General features: G+C 40.2%; 1 protein-coding gene across 1 annotated transcript in view; it reads left to right on the top strand.

Annotated features, from left to right (window-relative positions):
• Positions 1–21,104, top strand: part of RGS5 (regulator of G protein signaling 5) — a 183,957-nt gene that overhangs the window by 72,461 nt on the left and 90,392 nt on the right. Inside the window, exon 2 of the mRNA XM_082264855.1 lies at positions 18,992–19,102. Within this exon, the coding sequence (XP_082120981.1) occupies positions 18,992–19,102 (111 nt within the window). The remainder of the gene's footprint in view (positions 1–18,991; positions 19,103–21,104) is intronic.

Consider the following 21,104-nt stretch of genomic DNA (forward strand, 5'->3'; position numbering starts at 1 on the left):
GAATTTACCAGAAGTCATAATAGAAACCTGTAGGTTCCATTTAAAGCTGCACTGAATAAGTACTACAGAGCACTAGAAAGCACAAAAGGAGCCAAACAGAATATGGCATAATGGCAGTGAGCTTTTGCTGGGTATTTTTGTGCATTTCCAATGCATTTTAACTTAGTATTCACTGGGATGTGGGTTTTGATTGCAATCAAACTTTACCCCATACTCCAGGATTTGATCCAACTGCTATGAGATATTCAGTTACATAGTTACATAGTTATTCAGTTTGAAAAAAAGACACAAGTCCCTCTAGTTCAACTAATAATAGAGAAAAAAAAAAAAACATAAATCCCATATACACAATCCTATACCCATAGTTGATCCAGAGGAAGGCAAAAACCCCAACAAAGCATGATCCCATTTGCTACAGTAGGAGAGAAAATTCCTTCCTGATCCCCCAAAAGGCAACCAGCTATTCCCTGGATCAACTTTATCTATAATTGTTAGTACCCAATTATATTATGTACATTTAAGAAATAAGCCAGGCCTTTTTTAAAACAATCTACTGAGCTGGCTTGAACCAGCTCTTGAGGGAGTCTATTCCAAATTTTCACAGCTCTTTCTGTGAAGAAACCTTTCCATATTTGGAGATGACATCTCTTTTCCTCTAGAGATAAAGAGTGCCCCCTTGTCCTCCGTGATGACCTTAAAGTGAATAACTCAACACCAAGTTCACTATATGGACCCCTTATGTATTTGTACATGTTGATCATACCCCCCCCCCCTTAATCTCCTGTTCTCAAGAGAGAATAAATTCAGTTCTTCTAATCTATTCTCAAAAATAAACTTCTCCATGCCTCTTATAAGTTTGATTGTCCTTCTCTGTACTCTCTCCAGTTCCCCGATATCCTTTTTGTAAACTGGTGCCCAAAACTGAACTGCATATTCCAGATGAGGTCTTAGTAATGATTTGTATTTTGTAAATGATATCTCTCTCTGGAGTCCATGCCTCTCATAATACAAGAAAGGATTTTGCTCGCTTTGGAAACCGCAGCTTGACATTGCATGCTAATATTAAGCTTATGATCTACCAAAACTCCCAGATCCATCTCCACCATTGATTTCCCCAATTGTACTCCCCCAGTATGCACGATGTATGCATATTCTTAGCCCCCAAGTTCATAACTTACATTTATCAACATTAAACCTCATGTGTCACATAGCCGCCCAATTGAACAGTGCACTGAGGTTGGCTTGTAAATTGGAGACATCCTGTAAAGACGGGAGCAATCAACAGGTCAGGCAGACCCCTTGTCCACTGGAACCCGCCAATTGTTCCAGACAGAGGCAGCACGGCGGACTACCAATGTAAACAAGGCAGATCGCCATTCTGTTAGTAGGGAAGATAGAGATCCTGTGTTTCTGCTACGCAGGAACATGGATCTCTGCCTTCCTACAGTTAAAGCATCCCCCACACAGTTAACAAGCACTCCCTAAAAACACATTTAACCCTTTGATCGACCCTGATGTTAACCCCTTCCCTGCCAGTGTCATTAGTACAGTGACAGTGCATATTTTTTAGCACTGATCACTGTATTAGTGTCACTGGTCCCAAAAAAGTGTAGTATCCGATTTGTCCGCAGCAATGTTGTAGTCCCGCTAAAAGTCGCTGATCGTCACCATTACTAGTAAAATAAATATATAAATAAATAAATAAATAAATAAATAAATAAAAATTTCATAAAAGTATCCCATAGTTTGTAGATGCTATAACCTTTGCCCAAACCAATCAATATACGCTTATTGGAATTTGTTTTTACCAAAAAACATGTAGCAGAATACATATTGGCCTAAATTGATAAAGAAATTCGATTTTTTACATTTGTTTATTGGATGTGTTTTATAGCAGAAAGAAAAACAATAATTTTTTTTTATTCAAAATTGTCGGTCTTTTTTTACATTTATAACGTAAAAAATAAAAACCTCAGAGATGATCAAATACCGACTAAAATAAATCTCTGTGGGAAATAAAGGACATCAATTTTATTTAGGTAAGTGTCGCACAACCACGTAATTGTCAGTTAAAGTAACTCAGTGCTGTATCGCAAAAATTGGCCTAAACCTTTCAGGGCTGACATGGGTAATAAACTAAATGAACAGCCTTTGCTCTTTTAGCAAATCAACCCCAATGTGTGGAGGTGAAATAGTTGGCAGGAGTGCGGCTGATCTCTCCTGACCTTCTGAAGTAAGCCGAAGAGTCAAAATCAGACAAATGAGTTCAATAAAGTAACATCTTAGCTGTATAAATCTAGTACTGACTGGTTTTGTTTGCAGTATGTGTTAAAATGTGGCACGAAGTATGACAAATGTCTAATATAAAATGAATAAAATAGGCTTTAAAAAACAGCTTTGAAAACCCAAATTATGCACAAAAGCCACAAATGAATATTCATTCCTACTGAGTTTATTTAACATTTGGTATTATATATTTTCTCTATGTATTGAATAGGACTATGCCAACATTTTGAAACATTGAGGAAACGTTTTCCAGGTGTTACCTAATTGCCTAAGAAATAGGTCACATGGTTTAAGTTCCACTGTGCCTCTCACTTTGTTGATTGCAACCATGTTATTTTACTTTTGGAAACTTGATGCCAGCTGGGGAATAAAGAAGCATGATTCTTGGAATAACACTGTAGCAGTGTAGCACATCTTGGGAATGACTGTTAGAACTGAACCTGTGCATTTGATAGCCCAGGAAAATTAGAAGGCCAGTGTTATATTGGTTGATTAGCACATCAAGTCTTCAGTGTCTGATTTTATTGTAGGTAGTATTTCTGATTTAGAATTTAGAGGTAATATTTCACGATGATTTAACCACTTGCCGACCGCCGCACGACTATCTACGTCGGCGGTCAGCCCCTCACAGGCAAACTAACGTAGGGCTACGTTGCTTGCTTGTGAGGGTCTAGGGAGCGAGCGCGCGCCGCCGGAGGCGCGCTCCCGCTCCCGCGTGGTCACGGACCCCCCCGCGCGTGTGACCAGCGGACCCGATGTCCGCCGGCCACTCGGCGATCGGCGGGGGAGAGGGAGAATGTCAGGCAGCTTGTGTAAACAAGCCACCTGTCATTCTCCTCGCTGTAAAGACACTGATCACATGGATCTACTATGTAGATCCGTTGATCAGTGTCCTTACAGCTCAAGCCACAGCCAATCACAGTAGAAAGCACGCCCCTAGGGACACACACAGCCCCTCCCTCCCAAATAAAGTTAACCCCTTCACTACCAGTGTATTTTTACAGTAACAGTGCATATATATAGCACTGATTACTGTAGAAATGTCACTGGTAACCCCAAAAGTGTCAAAAATGTCAGTCAAGGGTCCGATCTGTCCGCCGCAATGTCACAGTACCGCAAAAAAAATCGCAGATCGCCGCCATTACGCGTTAAAAAAAAAACAACAAAAATGACAAAAATCTTTCCCTTTGTTAGTAAACGCGATAACTTTTGCGCAAACCAATCAAAATACGCTTTTTGCGATTTTTTTTACCAAACATAGGTAGCATAAAACAAATTGGCCGAAAATGTTAAAAAATTTTGATTTTTACATTTTTTTGGGGGGAATTTCATATAAAAAAATGTGAAAAATATTGCTATTTTTGCAAAATTGACGCTCTTTTTTTGTTTATAGCGTGTGATCAAAAAATCGCACAGGTGATCAAATACCACCAAAAGAAAGCTCTGTTTGTGGGAAAAAAAGGACGCCAAATTCGTTTAGGTACAGCATCGCACGACCGCGCAATTGTCCGTTAAAGTCACGCAGTGCCGAATCGCAAAATACCCCCTGGTCGGAATGGGGGTAAAATCTTCCGGGGCTTAAGTGGTTAAGAACAGTTTGTATGGGTGTGTTGAAAAGTGAACACATTCTTGCTTGATTGGCTTCTCTAAGTATTCCTAGTGCTTTTGGGGTTTGCACAATGATAAATATTTTCCATATGAGCTATTTAGCAAGACAATAGCAGAAAAAAAGGAAAAAATGTGTGTTTAGTACAGTGTTTCCCAACCTTTTTTCAGTCAATGCACCCTTTAAAGTTATGGACAATCTCGAGGCACCCTAAAAAAATATGGACAGTTTTGAGGCGCCCCATTCTAAAATGTAAAAACTTTTCTGATAGTTTTACATAATGCAGCAACATCAATACACTTAGGACACCAAATGTTAAAGGTGATTTATTCTTCTAAAGCAAAAATACTTTTGCAAACTAGTACTGACCAGTATTCCAGTGTTTCTCTTCTCCCTCAGTTTTTCCCCATCACTTATACCCCAATGCTGATGGAAAGAGGCAAGGGAGGGTTAACCACTTTACCACCGGAGGATTTTGCTGTCTTCCGTCCAGGCCACTTTTTGCGATTCGGCGCTGTGCGACTTCAACTGACAATTGCGCGGACGTGCGACGCCGTACCCAAACGAAATTTACGTCCTTTTTTTCCCACAAACAGAGCTTTCTTTTGGTGGTATTTGATCACCTGTGCGATTTTTACTTTTTGCGCTATAAACAAAAAAAGAGCGTTTATTTTGAAAAAATAACAATATTTTTAAATTTTTTTTATATGAAATTCCCCCCAAAAAAGATGTAAAAACCAATTTTTTTAAAAAATTTTGGCCAATTTGTTTTCTGCTACCTATGTTTGGTAAAAAAAATCGCAATCAGCGTATTTTGATTGGTTTGCGCAAAAGTTATTGCGTTTACTAATAAAGGGAAAGATTTCTGTCATTTTTGGTGTTTTTTTTTTTTAACGCGTAATGGCGGCGATCTGCGATTTTTTTTGCGGGACTGCGACATTGCGGCGGACAGATCGGACCCTTGACTGACATTTTTGACACTTTTGGGGGTACCAGTGACATTACTGCAGTAATCAGTGCTATATATATGCACTGTTACTGTAAAAATGACACTGGCAGGGAAGGGGTTAATTTTATTGGAGAGGGAGGGGTTAATGTATGCCTGGTGCTTACTGACGTGTAGGGGGGGAGGTGACTGAGTGAGTCATGGACAGATCGGATGTCCAGCTATGCTGAACAGTCCGATCTGTCACTCCCTGTCACTATTTACACACAGCGGGCGGATCTCCAGACTCGATCCCCGACGATTGGGTAAGAGCAGCGGCGATCACCGCTGCTCCTCCCCTGGCCTGACTCCCGCTGTGAATGAAAACAGCGGGAGCGAGCCTCCGGCGGCGCGCAAGCGCCGCCCAGAAGGGGGAGTGTCTGACGACGTAGTACTACGTCGTCAGACGATAACGAGCCACTTTGCGCAGTAATATTACTGTGAGCGGTCGTAAAGTGGTTAAACAACGATGATTTGGTCAACTGATATCCTCTTTATCAACAGATGATGTCATTGGTCGTTCGGAGTTTGGCAGCTAGAAGGCTGTGGCTTTGTGTAACTAAAAGGCAGGTTTTATCCACTCACCGGCTTGTATTTCATTTTGGGGCAATTTTTAGGCATTTTGCCAAGGCACCCCTGAAGAAACCTCAAGGCAAAAGATGGCTGATCGGTCGGCCAACAATCATTGCGTGTGTACGAGGCTTTAGATCCCATTCACATTAGGTCGTTTCGACTTCGGGGGCGACCTGTGAAGTCGCGTGCACCGCGACTTCGGCGCGACTTGCACGGACTTCATTTAATTGAAGTCAATGCAAGTCGCCTCCTGGTCGCCCCGAAGTAGTACAGGACCCTTTTTCTAAGTCAGAGTGACTTGTGTCGCTCCTATTAGAACGGTTCCTGTACTACTCAATGGACCCGACGGTGCGCGACTTGCCAGGCGACTTGGTAATAGTGTGAACCGGCTTTTAGAGATTTTGTGTTTTTTTACCATTCTGCTAAACATTTTGTTAATCATTACTGCTTGGATCTTGAAGAAGGGGAGATACCCCGAAAGCTTGTCCTGAAAAAATGTTATGTTAGTGCAAATAAAAAAAGTATCACGGACAGTACTCAATTGTCTCAGATACAGCAGGAAAGAGAACCTCTGCAAGGGTTTTATTAGTTAGAAAGGGAAAGGAACACAAGGTTACCTCCAATTCAACGTACTGTATTAAGGTATAATTATTCAGAGCACCAAAGCAACAAAATTTCAAATGAAAAAAAAAGAAAATAGAAAACTTGACCTTCACAGTTTCATATTCAGCCACAAATACTGTAATAAAGTATACAACTTTTTTTTACGTATACAATGTCTTACTTGCTTCCAATCATTACTAGGTGACTGAAAGTTTATCTGTGTCAGATTGATGAAATGCTGGAGGTATGTGATTGAGTACGCTCTTAGCACAACACAGCAACACCGGCTGAACGCATACACTATATTGTCAAAAGTATTGGGACGCCTGCCTTTACACGCACATGAATGGCATCCCAGTCATAGTCTGTAGGGTTCAATATTGAGTTGGCCCACCCTTTGCAGCTATAACAGCTTCAACTCTTCTGGGAAGGCTGTCCCCAAGGTTTAGGAGTGTGTCTATGGGAATGTTTGACCATTCTTCCAGAAACACATTTGAGAGGTCAGGCACTGATGTTGGATGAGAAGGCCTGGCTCAAAGTCTCCGCTCTAATTCATTCTGTGCAGGCCTTTCAAGTTCCCCCACCCCAAGCTCACTAATCCATGTCTTTATGAACCTTTCTTTGTGCACTGGTGCACAGTCATGTCGGAACAGGAAGGGGCCATTCCTAAACTGTTCCTACAAAGTTGGGAGCATGAAATTGTCCAAAATATCTTGGTATGCTGAGGCCTTAAGAGTTCTCTTCACTGGAATTAGGATGCCAAGTCTAACCCCTGAAAAACAACCCCACACCATAATCTCCCCTTCACCAAATGATTTGGACCAGTGCACAAAGCAAGGCCCATAAAGACATGGATGAGCGGGTTTGGGGTGGAGGAACTTGACTGACCTCAACCCCATAGAACACCTTTGGGATGAATTAGAATGGAGACTGCGAGCCAGACCTTCTCTTCCAACATCAGTGCCTGACCTCAGAAATGCGCTTCTGGTGGAATGGTTAAACATTCCCATAGTAACACTCCTAAACCTTGTGGGCAGCCTTCCCAGAAGAGTTGAAACTGTTAAAGCTGCAAAGTGTGGGCCAACTCAATATTGAACCCTATGGACTAAGACTGGGATGCCATTAACGTTCATGTGCATGTAAAGGCAGACGTCCCAATACTTTTAACAATACAGTGTATATGTGGCAACGCTGCATAAGGGCCACCCCAGTTCTGCCACATAGATGTATACAGCCAGCATTAAGAAGTTAAACCATTTACATACATGCATAGATCCCTGACCTCTCTAGCTGCATTTAATGTGAAGTTATTTATTCTCAAAGATCAGAACAAAAGCCCCAAAGTTGAGTTTCACTCAGTTTCTAACAGCTTAGAAACACCTTCTGCCTGTTCTTCAAAATGTTTGTAGATATAAAGATAAATCAGGTTTTTTTTTTTTTTTTTAAGTGCTTTTATTGCTTGTTCAGAACGTGTAAATACTTAAGTGTGCTTTTTTCTGAGCATAGGCTCACTTTAGGCATAATTTGACCAATTAAAGAACATCATCAGAGAAAAATGTTAACAACTCTGAGAGTAGTCCTCATTTCTGGGTTTTTCCAACAAACTTAAGGCTGAGTTCACCTTTTGGAGCATGGTGCATATCACACCAGTATTTGGGATGTAATGTATAACACGCTCCAGGACCTCTCCCTGCATCCCCTGATCCCTACCCTTCCACAGCGGGAGGGGGTTCTTCTCTCCGCACCCGCTGCTATATTAAAAAATGGTGTGCTGTGCAGGTCACATCATTCATTTGCATCATTCATTCGCAGGAATCTGTTAATGAGAAAACTACAAGTCCAGTAGCGGCTGGTGCTCCATGGGCCGGTGGGGGGGGCGGCAGCCGGACCACACTATACCCCACCTGGACCACACCAGCCCGCACACCATACACCCCCCCCCCCGGTCGCCAGCTCACTCATCGTGAATATGTGGAGGGCAGGCAGGCGTTGGCGGCTTCTCCTCAGTCTCCTGCATCTCCTTCCTCCTCCTCCTCCTTGGCCAATGGCATGGCTTCTCCTTTTGGCCAATCGGAAACGGGTCTCAGGACTTCCTGATTGGCCAGGAGGATGATCCATGTGACAATAGCGAATATTCATTAGCTAGTGTCACACAACTGGGGGAGTCCACCCTTTTTTGAAGCCTCTGGCTCTAATCACGTGCTTAAAAAAAATAAAAACCCCATTGGAATCCATGCGTTCAGCGTCCTGCATGTAGATTAGGGGGCCGGACACATGGATGGGGGGGGGGGGGCCCTGCGCCCTCAATGGACAGGCCGCCACTGTAGTCCCTTCTGGCACTGGTTTCCAATAGACTGCGAGCCCAAGAACATGTCCCCCAGCTTTCTAACAGAAAACCCATAAAGAGGTAAGGGCAGAAAGCCGGAGGACATGTCTGCAAGTGCCTGACATTGCACCCACAATCCACTGGTTGGGGTTGTAATGCTCTGCAGGATCCTGTGAGAGAGATAATAAATGCACATTTTTTCCTGCAAAAATATGCGCATTTATTATATTTTTGCAGAAAAATTACCTTAGCCTTTATTGAATGGTACCTGCTACAGAGGCGACCCATAATCACTTGAGAACCATTGTGGTATTGTGTGATATTTTCATGCTTTTGCAGGTCACATTCATTTGATACAAAGCCTGCAATCAAATCAACTAGGAGTAGCAATTTACTTGCAGAAAAAGCTGTCATAGCTAAATCCATTGCTGGATGATTATGACCGGAAATTAATAATTATGCTTTTATCTGTTTTTATCCTATGACTGATGGACTATTGTGGAAGGATAACCCATAAAAAAGTGTAATTGCATTTGCCTTGTATTGGCAGAGTAATGTAACTGTCTGCAGTCCCCGCAGAAAGACACAGAAGTGCAGTGTTTTGAAAGCTGTATATATGTATGGCTGAATTAGAAATAAAAACTAGGTGAGCACACTAGTGAATTTGTTATTTGGATAATCCCATTTGAACACATGCAAGATAAACAGATATACACTCTAACATCCCAGTCTTTTTAGGGTTCAATATTGAGTTGGCCCACCCTTTGCAGCTAGAACAGCTTCAATTCTTCTGGGAAGGCTGTCCACAAGGTTTAGGAGCGTGTCTATGGGAATGTTTGACCATTCTCCCAGAAGCGCATTTGTGAGGTCAGGCACTGATGTGGACGAGAAGGCCTGGCTCACATTCTCTGCACTAATTCATCCTAATGGTGTTCTATCAAGTTGAGGTCAAGACTCTGTGCAGGCAGTCAATTTCCTCCACCCCAAACTCGTTCATCCAATTCTTTGTGGACCTTGCTTTGTGCACTGGTCCAAATCATTTGGTGGAGCAGAATTTATGGTATGGGGATGTTTTTCAGGGGTTGGGGTTGACCTCTTAGTTCCAGTGAAGGGAACTCTTAAGGTGTCAGCAAACCAAGACATTTTGGCCAATTTCATGCTCCCAAACTGTAGGAACAATTTGGGGATGGCCCCTACCTGTTACAACATGACTGAGTACCAGTGCACAAACACGGTCAATAAAGACATGGATGAGCAAATTTAGTTAGGGTAGAGGAACTTGACTGGCCTGCACAGAATCCTGACTTCAACCTGATAGAACACCTTTGGGATGAATTAGAGTGGAGTCTGTAAGCTAGGTCTTCTCTTTCACATCAGTGCCTGACCTCACAAAATGCACTTTTGGAAAAATGGTCAAACATTCCCATAGACACACTCCTAAATCTTGTGGACAGCCTTCCCAGCAGAGTTGAAGCTTTTATAGCTGCAAAGGGTGGGCCAACTCAATATTGAACCCTACTGACTAAGACTGGGATGCCATTAAAGTTCATGTGCGTGTAAAGGCAGGTGTCCCAATACTTTTGGTAATATAGTGTAGCTTTTGTGTGGCTTATGGTGGTTTTTTATGCACAAATCTTCTGTTTTTGCTGAATACTGCCAAAAGATCACCCTGCATACAACTGTTAAGCCTCGTACACACGCAACGAATTTCCGCCGACCTGTCGTCCGTCTTTTGTCCAGAGTCGTGTCTGTTGGTTGGAATGTGCTCTAGACTGCACACGAATTTTCCCGCACGACAGAATTCTACTTCAGAAGTGATGTCATGTGTTGGATTGCTTTGTATGTGTTCTTTCATCTCTGAGCATGCCTATTCTTGCTCATAAGATTTTTCCCCATCGAAATCTGTACTAATGAGACAAAAATCGGACGTGTTTTGATGGTCGACAAAAATTATATAGCCTGCACACCAGAATTTTTTCGGCCGAAAAGTCGGAGTCGGTTGTCGGAAGCAGCATACTAAAAAGCCGAAAATCGGCAGATCGGTCGTCGGACGAAAATTCCCGGCCGAATTTCTACTCCTGTGTACGGGGCTTTAGAGTCTGGCATCAATATGCAGCAGTTATACTATTTGACAAAACACTGAGTAGAGTCAAAAATGCATCAAAGATTACCTTGTAACCCATGTTTATTTGGAATAAAGGAAAGATGCTTGAAGTGAATATAGTGTCTGATCTAAATCTTTTTCTTCATTTGGATATTGACTTGCAGAAGATTGATATTAATGAGGAAGAGCTGTGGCATAAATATATTTGCAAGGTTCTTAACCCCTTAGTGCCCTAAGTGACAAGTCACAAGCTCTACGGAGAGATTTAAACTTTGAATAGAGTAGAAGATTAGGTGAGAAACACTGCTGGATCTAAGAAGTGAGTGTCTTTTGCAAATATGGTGTCAATATTAAGAGAGGGTCACAGGTGAATTGTGTTAATTAGGAGTCAACTGGAAGGCAATAGGGAGCCATACTTGGATTGAGGTACTATTGACTTAATTTTTGCAGGAACCTAACCACCATCAAGTCGGGTAAAAAAAAATGTAAGGTTTTCATACATCTCTGTTACTGACACAATTATTACATGGGTTCCTTTGCTGGTAAATGTTGGTTAACATTCTTAATAATGGAAACTGTAAAACAAAATATAATTAATGGGATGAATCTGAAACCTTTTTTGACTTTAGTATTTAACCTGCCCCTCCATATTATTTTGACTTTGGTGTTTAAAGAGATGTGTTGATGTGTTAAGCTAGATGGCTACACCCTATGTATTGACACAGAATACATAACGTATTTTCCGGTGTATAAGACGACTGGGCGTATAAGACGACCCCCCTATTACATGATCTACCGGTAATACTTATACTTAGGTTATCTTGGAGATATTATACTCGGCGTATAAGACGACCTCCCATTTTTGGGGGATTTTTTTGAGGTTCAAAAGCAGTCTTATATGCCAGAAAATACAGTAATTACATTTATTACATTCTAACATGGCCTGTGGAGCAGACAACAATGAAAAATGAAAGGTCAGCTACTTTCTTACAGCCACATGTTTAAATGTTTGCTATTGTAATAAATGAACTTCTTTCTAAGCTGGCGAGAACATTGAACTTGAGTCATCTTTTCATGTACCGTTGACTGAAAAATACCGTGCATTCCTGGCTAAAGGTCATGCTCTTCACGAATGAAAACAGCTAGCTGAAAGAACATTTTTTATTTACTTCAGTCTCTAAACCATTAAAGAATTGCAATAAACTGTAGCAATGTAGGTGCCACATTCAATGGCAGTAGTACTCAATTCCAGAAAGACATGCTGTAAGTGCATTTTATCCTAACAACTCAGCAGAGACAGTATTACCAGCATGGCAAAAACTGGCCAAACACAGATTTTGATCTTTTGAGTCAACAGGATTCAACAACAGCTTTCCAATGTGAGAGCCTGTCTGTCTAAATGTAATATGGGTGGATTTTTAGATAGACAGCCACATTACATAGTTGTAGGTAAATTATGTAAATTGGAAATTTTAGAGACCAATAATAAATACCTCATCTGTGAGCCTTGAACCTATATGAGCCTCTCTAACCTTAAAGGAAACTCGTAACAGTATTAACGTTTGTAAAAGCTTGCCACCTAAAGGTACATACTAGGGTTGATTTACTAAAACTGGAGAGTGAATTTTTTTGGTGCAGCTGTGCATGGTAGTCAGTCAGCTTCTAACTTCCGCTTGTTCAGTTAAGCTTTGACAAAAACCTGGAAGCTGATTGGTTTCTATGCACCAAATTTTGCACTCTCCTGTTTCAGTAAAGAAACCCCACGGTTCAAATGGCTCTATAACCAGAGGTACTGGGTTTTTCTCATGCCTACATTGGTGTATAACCATGGCAGGCAAAGATATTGAAGGTAATTCCACTGGAAGGTCCCCCACAATGCAACAGGAAGGGAGGATTGGTTGTATTCGTGGAGACGGCTGATTTTATGATGGTTTGAGGTGTTTTTTTAAAGTGGAACCTAACTGTATCTGAGCACCACAAACCAAAAATGCTATTTAACTAATTTTAATAATTATAACAATAGTTTCATTAATTATAACTTTATATTCAAAGCAAACGTACCGATCCATCCATGTCTCCATGCTTTATTTTTTTGGAAAATCACATTTCAGTAAGGGCAGGTGATTCATGTAGCATTTATTTCCTGGAATCTACTGTATCCGCTCTTAGTTGAAACGTGCAGGCAGGAGGGTGTGCTTAGCTGAGAAAACCCCTCCTCTAGATAAAAGCAAAAAAAAAAAATACCTATGACTCCTGGGATATATGACAGAATTTTGGCCTAGGTCAGAAACAAGAAAACAACTGATGAAATGTGAAAAAAAAAAAAAGTTTAAGACAAGTAAATATAATATACCTTCCTATCTATTTTCTAAGGCATAAAGCATGTCTAAAGATTAAAAATGTTGAAAGATTAAAAAATAATTAAATAGATTAGTTAGTCAAACTTGGCTGCATCCCACTGATCTCAATTGGAAATTTTTCAAAACCTAGAAAAACCCAGAAAAGTCAATACCAAGGTAAATTGACGTATGAATAGACCTTAACTCGGGGCAAAAAAATGTATTTGAAATACTGTATATTCTTTAAAGCCATGATATATATCCACTGTTATGCACTAAAGGCTTTTGTAAAGTAGAAGTGACACCATCACTGTACTGTGCATAGCCTTTGCACATAGCAGAGCTATGAGTGGGACCCAGCATGTCTTCCCACTGGGGGCTGTCTATAGAAAACTATAGAGGAAGAGGAGGGAGAGCAGCGCTGATCCGAATTTACTACAGGAGACAAAATGCAGGAACTGTTTCATACTGTATCACTAAACAGATCTAAAAGAAATACATAAAAGACAATAAGATTTAAATATGAACACCCACTCATTTTGCTTTTAGACATTACAGGTTTAGCCCAGATATTAATTTAAAAAGACTATGAGGTGAACCTATCCAATATTGTAGAGTAGATATTTAGTTAATAAGAGAGAATAGAGGTTACCTATAACATTTTGCATGAAGCTGACACTTCTTGCTTTCTAAAAATACTGATCTTCATCCATAATTATCCCAAAGATAGAGTTTTGAGAATTATAGTACTGTCATAAGTAATTATCTCCTAGGGAGTGATGCACTTCATTGCACTTGAGTATAACAAGAATTCATCATTCCAGATGTAAAATGTATATCTATGTTTAGTAGTTTCCAAGTCACTTCTGCATATAAAAGACTCTTGCATGAACAGCTAACAAGAGTTTTTTACCAAGCCATGTCTGCCTCTAGACCAACGGTGTTTAACTTTCATTTTCTTTTTTATTATTATTTGGTCTCATATGAGGGACAGTCCCTCTAAACGAGGGACAGTTTTAAGCCATGGTTTTAACTATTACTAGACTCTTTAGTCCAGTGCAAGCACCAGGAGCATCCATACTGATGAACCTACTATGTTATGTAGGACATACTGCGTGTATTGTATGGATAAGGAGTAGGTGTCTTGAGGTCCTAAATTACATATTGAAGTGGGGCTCATGGATAATTAGCTATCTGTCTTGTTTGACCTTAATTTATTTAGTTATTTTTTTTTACATGCAAGCACTTTTCTAAGTTCAAATAGCATATCTTCACTCCAGGGTCTTCTTGATATATTTTGAAATACCACACATGTCAGCCAAAAGTGTTATTTTTGTCCTATTGGGTTGCATTCAAAATGTTCAAACAACACTGCCAAACTTTTGTTTTCCTGATGGACATCTCATTACCTTATTCACTGCCATTCATTTTTCCCAATATGCTACCCTAATGTCTTTAAACTTGTAAAATTTTGAAAGTCTAGGAGCTAAGCCTTATCAAGTGTTGAGGATACATTAACCTCCGTCTTTGTAGACAAAGATTCTGTGCTATTTCTATAAGAACTCCATGCATAAGGACAATTACTCTATCCAAACAGAGCTCTAAATATCAAATACATCTGAAAAGTAATAGAAATAGCAAAACATTAATTTACATGAATGAATGAATACATCCAGCTTTGTTATGTCATCTCCTTCCATATGTTTCCATTTTTGTGAGCATTTACACTCAAGTTGATGACTGGAACTTTCAGGTCTCTGGAACTTTGCACAAACACATGTATGTTTATGATGATTTTGTACTCCAAAGTTATGAATAAGGTGCAGTATACATTTAACAAGGAATTATGCAAATTGTGAGGCAAGAACTAAAGACATACCATCTGGTTGACCAGGTGCCACAGATTAAAGCTAAATATTATGCCGAAGAATGTTCTGTTGCTCTTGTGGAATTGGCCAATTTTGTACAAATTCAGGGCCCAAAAATAACACACTTATGGAAGCTATTAATGTCTAGCCTGACAGAAATGTAGAGGAAGCCAGAAAAATTACATGTACTGTACCAGCAATTTCATCAAGTACAGGGTAGTTTCTGGTATATAGTGTTCGTCTCAATGAAGACAGCTGGATTCAACCTGAACCACAGCTGTAAACAGGATTAGTAAAATGTGCTCATTAACAAAACTTCCTGCTATGACAATAACATAATCCTTCTATTTTTTTGCTTCAAACTAGAGAATCTACTTTGAACCATTCACACATAGCATATATAAAGGGATAGAACCTCCCCAGCCAGCTCACCTACACCATGGCAATGCACTACAATGATCCAGGACAAACTGGGTTCTGTGCTTGTTTCACCCCAGGGGAACCTACAGTAGATAGCAACCGGACACTATTAAATAGAGGAGCAAAAAGCCTGCTGTCCTTTTAACTCTATATGTCATTTGATCTCATCATAAATGTCTCCTAAAGTTTAAGATACATATTGATTAGGTAGAAAATATTTTTTTTCTTTTCTTTTTTTTCTTTTTGCACAGAATGGGTATTTACATGAATAATGGCATGATGTAATATTGCCCACAGTTTTTAGGGTCCTGGGCACAACTACTAGGCATTGGTAGCAGTGAACAAGCATCTGCTTAGATTCAATTGGGGATTGCAGGCCCATTCACACCATAGCACACATTACTGCATGCATAATTCATATGCACTGGCATGCTTCTCTTTATCTTGCAATGCACCGTGTGTTAATGTGTTTTTAACATGCATTGCAGTGTGTCTTCAAAAATTGTATTCATTTATTTTTTGCACAGAATGGCCATTTCTTTAAAATCCTTAGTTTACTGGAGTGTTATTGCCCTGGGTTTATAGGGGACTTGGGCCATACCACAGGCAGTCCCTGGGTTACAAACAAGGTAGGTTCTGTAGGTTTATTCTTAAAGTGGAACTTTAGCCATACCAACTTGCTTCTTGCTGGAGACTGCCATTTTGCTGAAGCCCAGAGCCTCCAAACAACAGTAAATCAAATCAAAATGAAACCAAACCCATTGATTTAATGGTTTCACATTCCATTCCTGGAATGCTGGAATTGCTAACTGTCACATTTGCTTGTGTCCTCAACCAAACAGTCAAACCATTAAATGGCTGGTGTCATAACTGATCATATGTGCAGCACCATGGCAGTTGCAATTTAAACAGAAGCAGGGTCCTTGGATGTAAAGGATAGGAGGGTTTCATTCAGCTTTAAGGCTGTCAGCAGATTGGCCTCTACAGACTCAGAAGTGCCTAAATATGCTTAAAATGGAGAGCAACTGAGCATGTGCAGAGCAGGGTGAAACAGTGTATTACTGGATTTTAAACAGTATAGACACTTTATTTTTATCGTTTTACATAGCTTTACCTTCGAAAGGGGCCATCCTGATGTGATCTAGCAGAACTTCATTTTCTGACTTAAGTTCCACTTTAAGTTTAATTTGTATATACGTTTGAACTGGTACATTTTTTAAGTGTAACGTCAGCCAAAAACAAATATTTTTACGTTTTGGCTAACATAAGGAAGGGTTAACACCCCTGTAATGTTTGTTTTGCTGTCTGTGTCCCTGTTCAGAAGATTTCCCCTCCCCTTTCTGTCCCTGTGACAATTGAATTTTGAAAGTTTTGGGTTGTAGTGGAAACAAGCATTGGCGATAAAGCTTCAGTGGAGACATCTTTTTCCCATGAGAACTCTTACAGGAGTGAATTTCCATTCCTAGGGGTAGATTTCCTCTCACTTCCTGTTGTCTCCCTCCATTTGTAAGTAGGAGTAATTTATAAATTGGGTGTTTGTAACTCGTGGAATCCCTGTACTACATATCAGTAAGAGTAAGCATGTATTTGCTGACATCAAGATACAAGATTCAGAGAAGCAAGTCAGCATTAACAGCATGTGACTACCAAACTGCATCTGTTGTAAAAATGTCAGATTTGTTTTAACTGAACAAAGTTTGTTCCTCTAATTTTTACATTAAAAGTGAATAGGGCAACAAGAAAAATGTATGTGATCAATAACCGTCCCAATGTAATTCATCACTTTTGCAAATACTGTGTATTATACTGGCTACTGTGGGACAATGATAATTGGACAATACTTTATTACCTAAGGCACAACAGAACACTATGGAAAAAGCTTTTCCAGACCCCAGCTACTTTCTCCATGCCATGGTAACCAACTCTGTCTTTATGCTAAGGTGAAACGTACACTCTGAGCAAAGTTCACTAAATAATAAATCAAACAACTACAGAAAAATGAAAGCACACTGCATATATGAGTATTAGTCAAAGAGGCAGGATGACGTGTGTTAGGTCCTCATCTATTAACTGCCTGTTGACTTCCTAAGTAAGAGCTCTGCTTCCTTATAGATAAAATTGTCATGGCTCTGTTACTGCTCTCTGAGTATATTGATGTAGTGAAGATAACTGTATGCTTGTGTACACTCGTCAAAAGAAAAAAAAATATATATATATTTTGTTGCCACCTAATTTTTCCATAAATAATCTAAAGAAACGTTAAAATACTTGAACCTAAAAAAAATCTTTACATTATTTTGCCTTTCTAGAAGTGTATTGGAAAATTAGTATTTTGATGCATTTTTTTTAATTCACCTTATCTAGAACAAATAACATGACCTAATAAAACTTGAAATTATTTCTGTAGAAAACCAATCTAGAAATGTTATGACTGGTACTATTGATTGAATAGGCCTGTGGGTAAGCTTGTGTTTCAATATTGTAGTAGTTGAAGCATCAGATATATTTTTTATGTTAAAATGTCTGTTAAAGTATCAGGCAAACATGGTAAACTTTATTTTACAAGCATCCAAAACTCACAAAACAAAACTAAGCAGTTATTTGAAAGATCAACCTATGCAAATATCCAAAATACAATTTAATTACAAAATAGACAGTTTAATAATTTTGCATCATTTTAATTTTGTACAATAAAAGATATCAAGTAGTTGTTGGGGTAGTCGTTGTTTGGGGGATTAACACTCTAAAGTGTATATACAATGTAGGATCTCTTTTTTATTCTAATATGTAAGTAATTTATTTTTCCAGTTTTCTGCACATACTAACATTATTCTAGTTTTTCAAAGCCTAAGAGCCCATTCACACTGCAGCGGCTTGACTCTGTACTACTTCGGGGGCGACTTGTGAAGTCCCGTGCACCGCGACTTTGACACGACTTGCACGGACTTCATATAATGAATGTCTATGCAAGTCGCCCCGAGGTCGCCCCGAAGTAGTACAGGACCCTTTTTTTAAGTCGGAGCGACTTGCGTCGCTCCTATTAGAACGGGTCCTGTAGCAGTCAATGGACCGCGAGGGACCGCCACTTGTCAGGCTGACAAGTCGCCTGACAAGTCGCTTTAGTGTGAATGGAGCCTTAAACTTTATACATAATTTACCTGGTGATCCTACCATTAAACTCTATATGAATTGATTTCCTGCTCTGACCTGACAACACTATTGAGCCCACATACAAAGGGTTGATACCACCCAGCATTGTCTGGATCTGAATGCAGTGCTGCCTTTTCCACAAATGCTGGGCATCTCTGGGACCTTCCTTAATCTCTGTTCCATAGCTCTTCCCTTTCTTTCTGAAGCACAGTCTGAAGGATTGGTGTGCTTCCTCAACTGACATCACTGATCAAAGGAACTCTCCACACCCCACTCACACACCAACGGTTAGTGGTCACATGACCACAAAGAAACCTTCCAAAAAGGGTAATTTTGTGAGCATTTTTTTAAATGAAAGTAATAGAGTGGTAAAGCAATCTTATAGAGACTATTTGACCTTCTGTTAATATGCTGACTTTAATTGCTTGCTAAGTATAATACTTACTAGTGTTTTTTTTTTTTACCTATCAAATGGATGTACACTTAATTCCTGGACTAAGATGCTTATTTAATGACGAAATAATCATGTAAATCGTCTCACCTTCTGACTTACTAAAAATTACAGCACTGCAGTCTGATCACATGGGGAGGGAAGACTGAGAAAATGCTTCCTCCTGCCTGCAGCAGACTTAGAATGATATTAAATTTAAAGTGGAGTTTTTCTTATAGAATCACAAATAATAGATATATATCATCAACAAAAACCTAAATATTCTCCTTTTTTTCCTTAGAGCCAAGGAGATAAAGACCAAACTTGGGACCCTTCTCCAGAAGCCGGAAACTGCCTTCGACCTAATTATCCCATACCCTGAAAAGCCTGAAAAGCAAATCAAGACCCCCAAGTAGGTTTCTTTATGTGACTTAGTCAATAGTAAATTTGAAAAATTATATTTTAGTTGGCGCTTACTAAAAGAACCTAGGCCGAAACATTTCTCAATGCAGAGTTTTCCTTCTAAGCACATCAGTATTTAGCGGTTCCCAGATGTAGGAGGGTGCTGATTTACAAAAGCTAGATCAGGGAAAACTGGAGCAAAAGCAAATATGTTGGCTATAAGAACCATACATATCTCATCCTTTACATTCGAGGTAATTTAAAGTGCTTTTGTATACATTTCCTTTATTTAAATGTTACATTGCTATTTCATTTTAGTGAATAGTAAGTCATATTTACTTTTTAGAGTCAGTAGGTAGTGCTCTACAGTCTGTAGTGTTGTACTGCTGTGGTGTAAAGATCCTGAATGGTTTGGTGTAATTTTATCTTGAGCTTTTTAGCTGCCCTCACACCACACAGAAAGCTAAAGGGTCAGAGGAGGGACCCCTGTTCCCTCTCTCTGCTCATAACAATCCCCATAGCTTTTCAGTTAATAATAAATATTGAACAAGTGCAAAGCTAGTTCTGGGCTTTCCTATTGGAAACAAATGGTATTGAAGCCCATTGCAATAAGCACTGATTTGTAAAATGAAGAATTTATATATGCAATAAAATTTTAAAAATAAAATTCAATCAAACTAAAGCATTAAATAGGATCCTTTCAAATCAAACTCCAGGCAAAAAGCTAAACACGCTGTTGAAATACAGTACATGTTTGTGAGCTGTCTTATCTTCCAAAGGACTGGAATTAGTCTAGCCAATCCTAAGATTTACATAACCCTGCCAGCACAGCCAGGTTGGTGACCTCACTTTTCTCTACTGCAGTTAAACTGTACAGCTAGGTCACTTTTCTGCTCCCAGCCTTAGAAAATAGAGAGTGAAGCAGCATCAGACTGCAAAGCTCGTCTCTCTCCTATTTCCTTCTACCAGTATGAGTGCATGCAAAATACTTGCTTGAGTTGTGCTGTAAAATATGATAACTAGAAGCTGGTTTAAGATTCAAATTAAGTCTGTTGCCTTTAAAAATAAATGTAATAATTTTCAATTGTTAATATACTGTACATACATAACTGCAAACATCTGCATACATCGCTTCTCGGCCTTTTGGCTAAGATCAAGTGTAGTATCTGTTCTTATCAGTTGGTATGGACCCTGAGGGTTAGTATTGGCAGGGGCTGAAATGAACCGGGGCGCTCCAGACGTCACTGGGGGACCGGGAAGTAGGCACTGTCAGAGAAAGCCGGAGGGGTCCGTTGCCTTCTGGTTTGAATGGGTCCGCCCCTACCAGTTTGAAGGGAGCAAGAGGGCTGGTTCGTCATGGAGGCCGGTCTGTATTGCTCCTGGATGTAATTGGTGAGGAATTAGGATGGCGGTGGGAGGGCCATTCCTCCTGGGTTGAATCTGGCCTTGCAAAAGGCTTGTCCCCAGTTGAAGGCAGGCTCACCCTAAGCTGTCCACGTTCCAAACCTCCTGGTAGGCAAGGGCTACACTCGGTCTGGCTATTGGGCCGGGGTAGAAAAAGCCCGTAGTGTATGTGCCCCTGGGGTGGCAGCCCAGGGGTGCCTTAATTCTCACTGGTGAGGGGCAGCTCACCTTGAGTTTTTCGGCACCATGGTCACTGCACCTACGCACACTTTTTTAAGCACCTGCCTCTTGGGCAAGGCCTTTTGGCTTCGACCAGAGGAATTTTTATTCCGGCCGGAAGGCCTGCCCTTGTATTTTCACAAGGGCACTAATTCACCTCTCCACTTCCCCTCCCCCACCTTTTTGTTTGTGTGTGCCTTTTCTTTGTAGTTTGTCACTTGCTATCACCTTTTTTCACTTGCACGACTTGTAGGGTGTGGGTCCTCGGGCCCTACCTTGAGTCTTGGGAGGGGGTGGATATGGCCTTTTGGCTTGGTCCGCCCTCTCTCATGGGGTCTCCCTTCGGGGGAGCCCCACTTAGTACTCGGTGGGGGCTGTTTCGGCAGTCC

This window comes from Pelophylax lessonae (genome assembly GCF_965119305.1).
Source record: "Pelophylax lessonae genome assembly, chromosome: 8".
Lineage (NCBI taxonomy): Eukaryota > Metazoa > Chordata > Amphibia > Anura > Ranidae > Pelophylax > Pelophylax lessonae.